The 15,246-nt window shown below is 37.4% G+C and overlaps 2 protein-coding genes across 2 annotated transcripts in view; one reads left to right on the forward strand and one right to left on the reverse strand.

Annotated features, from left to right (window-relative positions):
• The window catches only part of LOC108068153 (uncharacterized), a 45,243-nt gene that overhangs the window by 24,351 nt on the left and 5,646 nt on the right, over positions 1-15,246 (reverse strand). The window lies entirely within an intron of this gene.
• nullo lies at positions 1,307-1,954 on the forward strand. Its single transcript, XM_017157569.2, has one exon. It carries the CDS (start codon positions 1,307-1,309, stop codon positions 1,952-1,954), a length of 648 nt encoding a protein of 215 aa, XP_017013058.2.

The following is a 15,246-nucleotide window of genomic DNA, read 5'->3' on the forward strand; positions in this document are numbered from 1 at the left end:
TACTTATACACTCGCAGGCACACACACACATACACACTTACACACACAAAGACAAGGACCGAGGGGAGAATTGATGAAGGCTCCACTGACATGCAAAGGCTGATTGACACACAAAGCGAGCAGAATGCCAGGATGCTTAACCATGGACCTCGAACTACGAAGCTCGACCATCCAATCACCTATTCTCCCGCCCACCAGAGCGCCACGCCCCCATTCCCCCGCTACACGCGGAGAAATAGTGGTGAAATTCCTCAATATTCCCAAGCTAATATGCATAGTTTTCAGAGAAATTTCATATGCATTTTAACTCACTAAAATATGTTTAAAAATATTTAAAAAAATAAACTTTATTTATCGCTTTTACTAAAAATATTTTATTTATTTATCTTTATACATCTTAGTGTTAAGAAATATCATAAAACTGTGCGACCTTTATTCAATTGAAATATATCAATTGAATAAAGGTCGCACAGTTTTCAACTTCATGTCTACATTATTTAATGGTAAAATAAATATTTTTCAATATACCACTTAAATGGCTCTTTATTTTTCTCTACCAATATTGTAAAAATACTCTTTAATTTATTTCTTTTAATACATCTAAGAAAATGCTTTATTTACGCTGTTTTTTCTCACTGCCTTTTGCTTCGCTTATGGCTGCGGTGCAATTCATTAAGAATTTCTCCCTGCGATGACAGCCAAGTCTTGAGTGGCTGTACCATCGCCCCCTTTCGGGGGGTTCTAGCCCCTTCGAACTGCAGTCTTACAGCCGGCAATTATGCCTTGAGGATGTTGGATATCCTGGCCAGAGAGCAGCAGGCGACAGCAAATGACAGGCCATTAAATGGCTGCTGCTGCTGGCCATCCTCCATCCTTCTTTTTGTCCTTACCCTTAAGCCAAAACCCCCTTGCACGTGCAAGGGATGCAGGGGGTAATAAAATAAAGAAATCGCGACTCTTGCAAAACCCCGAAATCGCGACCAAATGTTGCCTCATAAAACTATGCAAAACAAGGGGATTATGGTCAGGGTTAGGGGTCAGGATTTTATGAAGGTCGAGGGTAGGCGAAGGTAGCGAATAAGACCTGATCCCTATTAGGGACGCCAGGTACCTGTACCTAACTTACATTGCCCGACTTTTGGGTATATATGCCCGACGCCCAGTGGCAATCAGCATCAGTTGTCCAACAGCAGTTACATCGTTAACATCGAACGATATAAATACAGTGTGACCATCACAGCATACGAGTAATACCAAGAGTGACCATCTTATTCAAACTTTGCAAAAAAACTTAAGATCTTGAAAAATGGGCAGCACTCAGTCCGCTGAAAAGGTGAAGAGCGTCGAGGACTCGACCAGCCAGGGAAATCCCGGCATTTTCTGCACACCTCTCCCCGGTTTCATAAGCAAAATCCAAAGAATTCTCGTCCGCAAGCTGAGCATTTCGGCCAGGAAACAAAAGCGACTGAGCAGGCGGTCCAAGCAAACCCTTCGTCCCATGCCCCGCTGCTCATCCTTTGGCTCCAGCGGCACTCTGCTGACGACGCCCGGCAAGAAATCGGTTTCCACTCTGGCCGATCGTCGCTATGCCCAATGGAAGTGCAGCTTCGAGCATTTGGCCCAGAAGCAGCAGCGACTCCACGACATCAGCGAGGCCTTCACGGTGCAAACTACTCCGCGGGGCTTCCCCTCGCACACGGATCCCAAGAGGTGTCTGCTCCAGGAGGAGTCGCCCATTCCGGAATCCCCGCTCTTCGACATGGTCGGTGGCCAGAAGATCCGTCGCCGTTTGAGTCTGCGCAACCACGCCACCACTCTGAAACGCTCGTCGGCCCGCCAGAAGGCCGAACAGGCCAAGATCGACGAACAGTTCCAGCGGGATCTCCGCGATCTGGAGGAGTACTACGGCGGCTTCCACTTCGCCCAGTGCCGCGAGCGATTGGTCAAGATCTAGGATAACCAGTTCGAAAATATAACCTACATTTAAGACATTTCCCATTGTATAGCAAATATTGTGATAGCTCGTAAGCCTAAAGTCCTGAATAAAATTCGAAATGAAAATCAAACCGAAAAATGTATTTATTCCAAATTCCTCATTTTCTCTTTTAGTTTTTTGGCCGTAACAATGGAAATAATGATTCAAATATGGCGTGTCATACCTCGTTGAGCTCGTTTTTAAATTCCCAATCGATTGGCATTTAAACCTGAAAATTTTTAATTTTTGCCATTTTTCCCTTACAAAAAAAGCAAAAATTGGGTCAAAATTTAATTTTCACAAATCAGTCGGGAAGTGCACTGATATTAATTATAAGGTCATAGGCTGCACAAAACAGTGCGCCTTTTTGATTTGGGACCATTTTTGACCAAGTTACAGCCAAAAATCCATAATAAAAAATCCAATTTTTACCAAAAATCAAGGTCTTAATTTTTCACCCAAAAAAAAGTAGTATTTACTGTTAGTGTTTTGGTCATAAAAACTGAAATAATGATCCAAATATGGTGTGTCGTACCTTGTTGAACTCGTTATTAAATTCCCAATCGATTGGCATTTAAACCTGAAAATTTGTAATTTTTGCCATTTTTCGAAAAAATAATGATGTACCCCTTATAAAAAAAGCGAAAATTGATCAAAAAATAAATTTCCCCGAAAGTGATAGGGATCGTTAGCTTAGGTTGTTAGCTGCTCAAAACAGTCATTCTTTTGTCTGTGCATCTTTGATTGGCCAAATTATGATCGAAAAACCGCTTAAAATAGTTAACTTTGGTCAAAATTCCTAACAAGTTTACTTGATTAAGTATTTTATTTTGCTCTGATTTCGTGAAACCTTCATAAAATACCCAAAGCTTTTATGTAAATTTTCTCCTTTAAACGGAACCCAAAAAACCCATCCATTAAGTGCAGCAATTGCCACGAATTAATAATTCACCAGCGAAAGGCCAACAGGTGAAATCTCGTAAAGTGCAATTTGAATGGCAATCGTGCTTCGATTGCCACCGCAAATTTAGCAGTTTTCTCACTTTTCTTTTTGCCAATTAGAGGCGGCATAATTTTCAACGCCTCTCGTCTGCAGTCAACTATTTTTAGCGAATCAAATTATTGAACGCGATGGAAATCATAATGCGAAGTCCGGCACTCTCGATCCGAATCAAAATCGGGGGCAGGGTCAGGCGGGGGGGCATGGCAACGAGAGGCGAGGCAATTAATCAGCTGCCAACTAATACATAACAAAAGCCCCAAAAAAGCAACCGAAAAAAAGCAAAAAAGAGTGCAACAAAAACAGACAAAAGGCAGACAGAAATGAAAAATTTGCAAGTACTTGGGGAAAAAAGGGGGGCGGGAAAATTGTAAGGGGGGGGGGCGAGAAAAACGCTGGTGCCAAGGGAAGCTCTTCGAGGCCTTGTCCGATTTTTCTAGCTTATTTGCTTTCTTTGTTCCACAGAGAAAATACAAATTGTGGTATTAAAAATAAATCATTTTTTATTTTAAAAATAAGAAATTAAAATTAAATACTTATGCTAATTTTTAAAGATCATTATTAATATCTATATTATAAGATATATTTTTAAAATGTCTACATTTTCTTTCGGTGTATTTATGTAGGATATTTTTGCATACCCAACCGTCACAAATAATTATTTTTTGGCAGCTCACTTTCATCTTCAGCCAGCCAATTTGCCACGCTGCAGATTGTCGGCGAATGAATAATGATTCCGCTCTCGAGTCCAAATTTCCGAATAATGCACTTTACCACAATCACACTCTTTCAGAAATTAATATCGCTGGAAGATTGGACCACATAATAATGCCCCCTGAAAAATGCAAATGTCCCTATGAAATATTTGTGGCGCTGTCGCCGCCAAGTTGAACGAACTGACAAACCAAAAAAAAAATAACAGAGAATTCAGAGGAAAATTGAAATGGATGGGTGCGAAATGGGGGCGAAAGTCGAGGGCCTGACCGACATAAAACGAAATTCCGAACAATCCAAATATTAATGCTCCAATTTGGCCAACGCTCTCTGACTTTCTGGCCAAAATGCTGGCAAAGAGTTGGTCTTAAGTAATGCGAGTATTTCAGAAATACAACAGGAAATTTTAGGAAATATTTCAGCAATATTTTTTAAGCGAGTAGAATATTTATAAGATTTAATGCAGCAATTATTAAATTTTAAAATACAAATATATTAATTAATTGCAGAAAATATTCAATTACCCCAAAAAGATAAAAATATATATAAATACTTATATGATACGAAGATTTTTTTAAACTAATTGAATATTAATAGAATATTGAAAAGCTATAAATGAATACTTGAATAACCCGAAAAGAGTGTCATTTTATTTAAATGTGGTCCGTTGGTCCTTTCATGTTCTTTCCCAAACCCAAGCTCAATCCCCCCTTGAACTCTGACCCCTGATTCCTAACACACACACACAACCCTAAAGCAAGGCCTCAATTATCCCTCATTGATCGGATGGCAACACTTTGGCCATTAGCTTATGGTCTATATACATATATGTATAACTAAATCGATACAAGAAACCAAGTGAACTAAACCAAAGCAAAGCAATATCAATATCGAAAGGCGAGACCAAAAATCAGAGCCAGAAACTAATGTCACGTGCAGACAAAACCAAATCAACAAATGAAAACTAATAGGCAATTATAGGCAAATGTTGGTGGCTTTAACTGAGGAGGTGGGTGGTAGTCAAGGTCGCGGTCATAGAACGCGTGAAATATGCGGTTGAGCAATATGTCAAAGAGGAATACGGAATTGGAAATTCCCTTAGAATATTCATTTATTTAAAGGGTGTTTCTAAAATATTTTACCTTAATTAATTAGATTTTTAAATTACCCAAAATATACAGAGTAACTTCTCTTACATTTATCTTGGTAAAATTTAAAGGGATTTCATTTAGATATATTACCTAAATTGGGATTTTTTAAACTACCCAAAAAACACATATGAAAAATATACACAATATCTGTTCCCTAATGAAAAACACTTTATCTTTTCGATTTAAAATTCTGCACATTTGCTATTCCGCTCACTCGTCTACTAATGATTATATTGCCAGTCAATTCTCCTTTGCCACCATTTTCATTTGACTCCTGTTTTTTTTTTTTTTTGTAGAAACCACAGGGAAATTTTCACGCCACTTGAGGGCGCCCTTTCCTTTTCTAGGAAATTTGATTTTACGCTATTTATTTAAATTTATTTATACTTTATCTGCAATTTGGTCGTTGGCAACATGGGCGAACGACGAGCAATCTCCGCGTCATCCTCGACTCATCCTGTCGAATGGTTATACTTCCTTTTCCAGGGGGGGATTGTTTGGGGGGTGGGGGTCTTTGAGCCTTGTGCATACATTACCTACCCACCCACCCATCCACCCAGCAACCTTTGACGCCGCTTTCTTTTCCCTGCTTTCCTGTTCCTTTCCCTTCTTTTCTCTCCTCTCATTTCGCATCCCGTTGACGTTGACGCTGATTGTGTGCAAATGATAGCAATATGGCAACAATCTTTATATCACACCATCCCCCATCCACCATCCATCCCACTTTTCTGGCCAGAGTTGTCGCTGCGCTTGTTTGTTATTGTTATCATTATCATGCTTCGCTGATGACGATGACAATCATGACGACTATGTTGATGATGATGATGATGGCCTTCTCCTTTATATAGGGTATATTATAGGGATAAACATGACTTGGTTAGTTGCCTAATTGAAAGGAAGATGTTGAAATGAGATTGAGATTGAGATGTTGCGAAATGGGAAAATTCCAGGAAAAGTTTCTTTGAAAACTCTATTGGACAATAGCAACTGGGATTGAAGGAAAATAATATTTTACAATACATTTTTGTTTAATTTTTAATAAATGTTAATAGTAAATAAATTATAAATTATTTCTCATAATAATTCGTTTCCCAAGAAACGTGTAATAAATTTCAGGCTGGCAAAGAAAATTTTAAATGTAAGTAAAGGAGGGAAAAATGCCCTTTTCTTCGCCATGCGAAGATGGTACAGTGCAGTACATACATATGATATATATGGTGGCTCTGTTGTTCATTTGCATATGCGTGACTGTTCGGTTGGGTGTCTGTTGGTCTGTTGCTTTCCAACATGGACGACAAGTTCATCGTGTTATAAATTATTACAAGCTTTCGCAGACAAAACGAATTTCATTTGATGTCGCCTGTGCTCAGGCGAAATATATATGTATATATGTTGGCTGTATGATGATGATAATACTAATGATAATGACAATGATATGGTAATAATATGGATGCTGTGTCGTCATCAGTGTCCTGTATTTTGTGTTCCGATTCCAATTCCTGTTTCTGTCTCAGTTTCATCTTCATTTGGGGCATTTAATTAAATTTTAATGACACTGCACACTACTAAATCATGGCCACAAATCCCCCCAGAAGGATATACGCGCGAAATTTCAGAGATAATAAAAAGCGAGTGCTGTTTGCAGGATCAACATGGTCCATGGTCCAACTAAGCCCCCCGAGCGATGTCCTTGCCGGGTGTCCTTGGCCAAAAAAGCCCACTTAAGGCACACGCGGCGTATACGCAATTAGTTGAGTTTAATTTATGTCGCCTGCCTTCCAGCTTCTTCTCCGCTTCGCCAAAATGACAAAAGGGATAAAAAATATATGTATATACAAAATTAGGAAACAGGGAAACAGGACTCGGGGCTCAGGACCCGGCATCAAGGGCTTTTGTCGGGGCTTTTGGTCTAAGCCAAAACGCGTAAGTGGCAATTAAAAAGCCGAGCAAAAGACTGCCAAACGGGAAAATTAAGCAAGAAACGGAGAAAAAAACCGAGGGAAAAAGTCAATGAAAAAATTGAGTTCCAAGAGGGTTTTGGTTTGGGTTTTTCCTGCCCGTTTGCGGCTTGATTTATGCCCGCTTCACTTTCACTTAATTTCCCCTTAATTTCCGCTTCAGTATCACTTGATTTTTCCCACCCATCCCCGCCGAATTTTCTCTGCATTTCAATTGGGCTTAGATTTATTCCCCTCTTTATTTTTCCTCTTTTTTATTTACTTACAATTATGTGGGATTTATTTGCTGTCGATATTTGTTTATGCTATTACGTTTTTAATTGTTCTGATTATTTAATCATATATATTACATTTACATGCAAATTTATGTGTAGTTGTTTATTTTCTCATTAGGGCATTATTATTTTTGGTTTAATTATGTTTGCAATAAAATTCTAGCTTAATTGTATTTTTGCATAAAGCTTTGAATAAAGTTCCGCCTTTGACTAGATAATTCCAAATTGCAAACTTTTTTTGGTTTGGCTAACATAATTGGAATTAAATTGCTTTTTTTTTGTTGTGTCAGCCAATTAAAAAAGATTATTTTATTATGAAAATTAAATTTCAATTCTTCTTGGAAATTCAATTTTAAAAAGCTTTGATTTAAATTGATTGTAAATATGTTTCCCAAATTTTCCCTTAGCGAAATTTGATTCCCTGCTCGTCAATATTTTTGTTTTTTCGACATCTTCACTTCATCTCGGCTTCATTTCGCTTTTAATTGACCCATTCGGGCCATTTTGGTTGAAATTCAGTTCAATTTCGTTACATCTCGTGGCTCAAGCTGTAAAGTTCTCAAGTTTCGGCATTGAGCATGCTTTGGAAGCATGCTTCGGAAGCATATATACAGCATATATTTACCTTGATTCCGGCTCCCATCACGTATATTTATTTTCTGGCCTCTGTTTGCCTTTCATATTTACTTTCACTTTGCACTTGTTTCGGTTCGGTTCAAGTTTTTTTGGCTTGTTTACCTTCGCAAAATGTTGGCCAAAGTCTGGGGAACCCCCTCGAAAAAAGTGGGAATTTTGAAGCCAAAATATTGAAGTGAAAAAACTTTTGTGGCAACTTTTGTTTTAGTAACCCCTCAACGGGGGCCTTCTCTTCACTATTTCCGAGTAAATTCACAGCAATGTTGGCACTCCCATTGTTCTCGTCATTTAGCATCATCCATCTCTATATGGAGCACCGCCCTCTATATTTATGATACTATACCCCCTCGAAAGACAAAGAAGTTGAGCGCCGGAAAACAAAAAGAAAGAAGAGCAAGGTCCATGAAAAGCTAAGGAAATTTCTGTAGCATACTTAGCGAGCAAAAGGGCATTGAAACAACAGTAAGAAGGGGCTACGCTGGGATAAAAAAGCTTTACTTTATATATTTTTTTGCTTATAGTTGCTTAATTATTTTATCATTACTAAAAAATCCCTAATTTTCATGCTTCAAAGTTCTATCAACATAAATGGAATACAATAGATAATAACAATATATTATATTAAAAATTTGTTTATAATAATAATATTATATTATTTTAGCCATCTAAAAACTCTGTAAAGTTGCTTGAAATTACCCTCATAATGTTCCAAAATATTTCTAACATTAAATTGAAATCTCAGTGTATCCAAAATGACTTGGGGATATTTTGGGCTGGAGAAGTGGTCCAAATGGGGGGATGGGTGTCATGGATTGGCCATTTGGAAGGCAAGAATGTAAATGACGCCATAATTGCACACATCAAATCAAGCAGCAAAAAAAATGAGACGAAGGAGAAGAAGAAGGACGAAAATAAGAAGGACGAGCATAAAATCGAGGGAAAAAACAATTGTGGAAAAGGAGCGGAAACAATTTCAATGGATGCGTGCAACAAAGCGTTGCAAATCGGCCATTCTGCGTCTGGGTGCGATTTTCCGCGTTTTCTTTTTGCGAGTTTTCCTCTTCCAGATTTTATGCCCACCACCCCCGCAATTTTTCCCGTCCAGCATCTCATTTCTCCTCTTGTTTTGATTGTTTGCCCAAAGGATATTAAGTCAATTTCAGAGCTTCTCTTGCTCAACATAAAAAAAATCCGTGGAATTTCTCCAACTTCTTCGCCTGATATGCATATTTAATTTTATGATTTTGAGGGCCCGGAAAAAGGGCTAAGAAAAGGGAAAACCCTGAAGAAATTGGGTAATTGGAAAGGGAAATCCGGGGATTCCACCTATAGGCAGCGATTCCTTCGGAAGTTGCCAATTATCGTGATTACCCAAGTGACATAAGCAGACCCCATATGATTGATACAACCGCAGACCTACAGACCTTTGAGCAATCCGAGTTTCGGCCACAGAAAACTTTATCAAACGATTTGCGGGTCAACGCAGCGCAACTCAACTCAAAAGCCACATCAAACTTTCGATGACAAGTATTTCGGCAAATGGAAATGGCCAAATGCTCTATTCTTTTAAGATAGAGAAATCTTTTATTTATTTATAAAAATTTATATGATTTTTATTTACTTTTATATTTATTTAAATATTTCAAAAGTTAAAATCCCTTTTTAAAATAATTATACAGGAGTTTTATATAATGTTCACAATGTTTAAATAATTATATAGGGCTTTCATTTAATTGCCTAAATATAAAAAAAGATTTTAGTTATATTTGTTTTAGTTCTGTTCTTAAATATTACAAAATATGAATTATATTAAATTATTAAGACAAATTGAGATTTTAGAGCTCTATAATTGAACCGAATGGCCATGCGTTCAGCCCACTTGAAATCGTAGTAAATTAAATCGTAGACAAAGGAATTCGAAATCGGTCCACTAGTCCTGAAAAACTTGTAGAAAACCCATCGTCGGTTGGTGGTGGGTAAATTCCAAAGTGTGGATTGTTGGATTTTAGGCTGAAAGAAGAGGCGGTTGAGCCTTTTTTGTGGGTGGTTCGTGGGCCTCAGTTTGGTTTTTGACCTTTGTTGGCCATCCTTTATCCCTTATCCCTTATCCGTCGGCTGTGGTTGCCCGGTTTCTTTTGTCTGGCGTTTTTTGGTCCTGTTTGTTTTGGTTCCGACTGTCTGACTCGCTTTTAGCCCTCTCCCTTGACCCCTTGACCCCCTAACCACTAACCCATTCAGTTTTCTGTATTGTTTATTGTTTGGCCGCTTATCTGCGCCACCAAATTGATTTCTAAGCATGTAAATAAAACACCGGCCCTCATAATTATGGGCCAAAATTCGAGCGTTTCGCCTTGTAATTTTGTTTTATTTGCTTCAATATGCAAATTAGAGGCCAAGTTTGGGGCAAGATGGCAGATGTTTGGGGTCGCGGGGTTGAGGTTGAGGTCGGCATATTTCGCATGTTTACCTTTCAACTTGATATGCATAACTCAAATAAACAACCGCCCACTCTTTCGCTTTCTGGCCCGGGTTTACCTTCGGATTTGTCTAAATGGAAATTGATGGGGCCAGTACATACATTCATACAGTATACAGTGAGGGGCAACAGTTTACGGACCACTGATTGATGATGATGGCCAAATATTTGTTTACCTTCTTTCACACACGCGGCGATCTGCGATATTTAATGTCTTCATCCCACCAGGAAAAGCAATCTGAATGCACTCAAAGTCGAAGAAAACTACAACTCATAAACCTTAAAAATTTAATCATAATAAGTGAATAACTCATGAAATTCTGACATTAATATTTGTGGATACTCAAATTGAATAATATTTAGCCTTGATTTTTAGAGCTAATTTATTTGATAGGTAAATATTTATAAATTATTTTCCAAAGAAGCCAATATTCTGTTTTCGATCAAAAACGAAATTCAAGCAATCAACAATATTATAAACAAATTAAAAAATATTTGAATTAGGTTATTAATTTAAACGTAATTGTAAAAGCCACACATAAACAGCGATAAACTCTATAAAATATGCACTTTCATCACATTAAGATTTAAATTTATGTTTTTTTCACACATTCTATTCAAGATGATTGCTAAATAATTAATAAACATTTTCACAGGAAAATGGAAAATTTGAATACATCAGGTAAACATAAATAAATGAGGTTCCAAGTGAAGTCTAGCCACAATTAAAAGGTTGAAGTGTTAATTAACTTGTACACTCGCTTTTCGTACTCACTGTACTGTACGGCTGACAGGAAGATATTTTCCCAACATTTCATTTCGTCTCGAGCACTGAAGCAAATAAACATTTTGGCAGAAAATCGAACTCAAAATGAATATGTTCTGGAGGCGATTTTAATTATAAATCAAATTAGAACTAGCCACTAGCAACAACAAATGTTTTTTTGTTTTTTTGCGTAAATTCTGGTAAAGTCAGCAAATTAAATTTGTAGGCCAGAAAAACGGAAAATCAAAATGAAAATGCAATTGCAAATCCGCCTGGAATTTAAATCTTTAAACAGAGTCAGAGATACAGGAGCTGATGGGCAAAATGTATCTGTATCTGTGTATCTGCATCTACAACATTGCATCCACATATCTGTATTCAGCATCTGCATCTCTTGTTGGTTCAGTTGCCATAGTGCCACAATTTCCCTCGATTTTCCCCCGATTCTACCATATATATGTCTGCCGTTGCATTTGTGCGTTTTTCATTTCGGAAAATGTACGAACAAGTTTCCCGTGTTATTTTTTTCCCTTTCTCCTCCTTGTTTTTTTCGGGTTTTTTTTCTCGTGCAGCCACAACTATGGAAAATGTGAAACGTTTTTTGAAATCAGAGGGCTTAGGCGAGGTGAGAGGATTGGATTGGGGAGTTACAAGCTGTCTGTAAAAATCACTGCCATTCGAGATGCTCTTACAGGTATTAGTAAAATATGTAGGATACTTTAAGTTAAAGGTAGAAACAGATAATTTAGGAAATTAAGGCAACCCTGGCACTTGGGAATTTATTACTAAGATATTAAACCATTTAATTGAAGCAATAAAAGTTATTTATTATTTTTATTATTAAGAAGTACTTAAAATATCTGAGTAACAAGAGGTAATGCCTATGAAATTGATGTTTTGCCTACAACTTTTCCATATATTTAAAGATCACTAGCTAAGTTTCTAATTGAATTCCAGTGGTAAGTGCTTTAGTGCGATGGAACATGATACTGTCAGTTCAGAAAGTGAAGCACATATATTTTGCTGGCATCCCATCTCTCTGGCAGATGTCTGCGATGACCCATAGATATATGTGTGTATATGGTAGCCCCCGTTTTCGGTTCTGCTGACAGCACACACTCGTCATAAAGCTGGAACGTATTTGCATCCATTACAATGCAGGCCACTGGCTGACAGGAAACGAATCTCCAGGAGCGGAGAACAATGGAAAGGACTTGGGGCCACAACTTGGCTGTCATTAGGGTTGTCAGCTTGTTTTGGGGTGGGGGCAGGGTTGCCATACCCTGGTCATTTGGCTAATTATCCATTGAGCCGCTTACAACTTTAATCCCCAAGACGACAAGCGAAATTCCCCCGTTGAGGACACTTTCAATTAGACTCTAACTTCTTTACCTGTGTTTATCCGCATTTACTATATATATACAGGCGATTAGTTACGGTGGGCATTCGGGCTACCTGGGAACCCTGTTGACAGAAACTGCTACCGAAAAGAAGAAGCCGTGACCTGTAACCGGTGACATGACCGCATTTCGGTCATTAGAGAAATGAGAAATGCATTTGCGAAACCTTCGCATTTTCCTTGGCATTTTTCTCAAACTCAGCGGTGGGCGGGCCCAAAAAAAGGGAAAATTAGAGCAAAAGGAAAGGGAAAAAAGGGTAATGCAAATGCAAATGGAAAGTGAGTGATGTGTTTGGGCTGGGGGCGGCACGCGGGGGCGGGGGCGTGGCAAATCCCTTCTCCGTAGTTCACACTTTGCCAAACGCTCGCATCTCTACTCAATGGGTTTTTAATTAACTTTCAAAGCAAAAACTCAACTGCCAGTAGTGCTTCCTCCCACTGTTTTTCTTCAACTGCACGGAGAGAAAAGTATTTAATTCTACAAGTACTTTGAATATTATGTGAAATAATAGAGTTTTATTAAGTTAAGTTTAATATAATTTAAGTAAATGAAATAGTACAATTTTAAGATAAAATGTATTAAAATGTAAAAAATTAAAAAGTTATTATTTTCAAACAAAAAAAAATTTTTTTTGTTAATTGTTTTCTATAATAAAATTATTGTAACATTCCTTTTATTAATTCTATTCGACTAATTGTTTTTTATTTAATAAGAGGAATTTATATTTTTGATTAAAACTCCATAAATCAGGATATTTGATGCCGGGGATAATTTTTTTAGTGCAACTGATTGCCCTCTTCCTCTTCCTCGGCACGTTTTGAACTCATCACACATGCCGAGCTCTATGGGGAGTTTTTCGGGGGGTGTGGGTGCAGAAAAGGGGTTCTTGGGGCGTGGCTGTCATTTTGCATTCTATTCAATTCCCATCAAGGTATGAGAGTGCTCGAGTTGACTTTCAATTTTTCGCACAGGATAAAGGATAATAGAAGCAGCACAACGCCAACAACAACGAAATTGTTGTCAACACTAATGAAATTACAAAAGGACACGACAGAGGAGATGGGTGCATAAAAAATATAGAAAACAGAAAATTGAGGAGGAAAAGCTGAGGGAAAAACACAGAGACAACACTTTAAATAATTAAGCACTCAAAGGAGAATCTTAAATTATCAAAGGATCTCCAAGGGGATCTGCCAGTCCTAAATCCTAAATGTGAATGTGATATAAAGAGATTACTGTTGAGAATGTATACCATTTAATTAGATACTCTAGAAACTCGTTCAGAGTACAGGTCAACCTGCAATTAGCCATTGGGTAATTGTTTTGCCCCACAAAAATTGAATAATTTGGCCATATTTTGTATGGAAACTTCGGGCCAAAAGAGATTAAAATCTCCCTTTTCCGAATTGAAAACAATCAACTCGTGTTACCACATATAATACATGTACACTATGCACACGTGCCGTGAAATATGTATGTATATATTCCATTTTAATCAAAGGGTGTTAATGTTTGCCTAAGTAGGGAACACGAAACACAAAGGGCTTACAGAGGATATTGGGAAAAAGGGAATGTGTTTACACTAATATAGATTTTGTTAAATAATCTCAACGAAAATATAGATAGATATTAATATTATTAAGAAGGAATAACCTTAAATGAATTGAAATATATGATTCATTAAATTAAATATTAAATATGGTGGAATTTTTGTATTTATGGACATAATATATTTAATTTTAGATTTATGTATTTAAGGACATTATATATTTAATTTTTTTAGTTATGCTTCAACTTTTTTAAAAAATTCACTGTAAACTCCACCGAAAACCGCTCCTATTTAAGTGCAATAAAAGGATGAGATTCACTTAGGCGATTTCACCTGTAATTGCATGTTGCACGTTGAGTGGCGAGACCTTTTGGGGCATCACCATCATCATCATCGTCGTCGTCCGCGGGAACAGCAATTCCCAACTCGATTGCGTGCTTCTGTTCATGTGTGGCCTTTAACCCGATTGATGGCCAGGGGGGTTAAGGTTGAGCCCCACAATGCAAAGGGTTAGGGCACACACACCCCCTACCGCCCCCCGCTGGTTGCACACGCAAATGGCAAAGGACCAAAAAGAATCGCTTTGGAAATTATTTTTAATACGCGTTTTATTCCCCTTGCAGCTTGTAACATGTCACAAAATGGTAAAAACAAAATCATCCCTTTTTTTGTGTGCGGTGGTCGTGGCAGGACATAAATTGTTATTCCTTAGCCCGCGGCAAAGCAACGAAAAATAATCAAAATTTATACAAAATATGATGAGGATACAGGAAAAATTAAATTAAATTTTTGTTTGTCAAAAAGAGTTTCTAAAGATTTAAGGATATGGTTTTTGCCCAAATTAAAGCAGCAGTAGGCAAAATCTCAATAAATTGACAGTGGAGGTTCAGTCAGAAAATAACGTTATCTATAGGGTATCAGTGAGTCGCACAAGTCTGTCACTCAATGGGGATAAGCTGACATTACATTTGCAATGCCCTCTAACGACAAACAAAGTGGCTTCTCTTTGGTGAAAAGTTAAGCCGTCTTAGGAATGTCTGCAGATTTGTTAGGTATTTAAAATAAATACAAAATGTCATGTCAATATGTAATTAGGAGGGGCTAAAGCTCGTTTGTTAGAGATATGCTTGCAGAATATTAAGTACACTAATAAAAATATATATCTCTTTGCTTTAATCAGTCTTAAAAAATAAAAATCAGTAGAATAGTTAGTGTAAACATACTGTTATGTATGGTAGCGCAATAGTATCAAGTTTAAATATGATGTAATGTAATCTAGTAAGTACTTTTCATAATTTAGCAATCGATTAGGAAGAAAATGTCAAAAAGATAATTAAAATATTAAA

This window comes from Drosophila takahashii, chromosome X (genome assembly GCF_030179915.1).
Source record: "Drosophila takahashii strain IR98-3 E-12201 chromosome X, DtakHiC1v2, whole genome shotgun sequence".
Classification (NCBI taxonomy): Eukaryota; Metazoa; Arthropoda; class Insecta; order Diptera; family Drosophilidae; genus Drosophila; species Drosophila takahashii.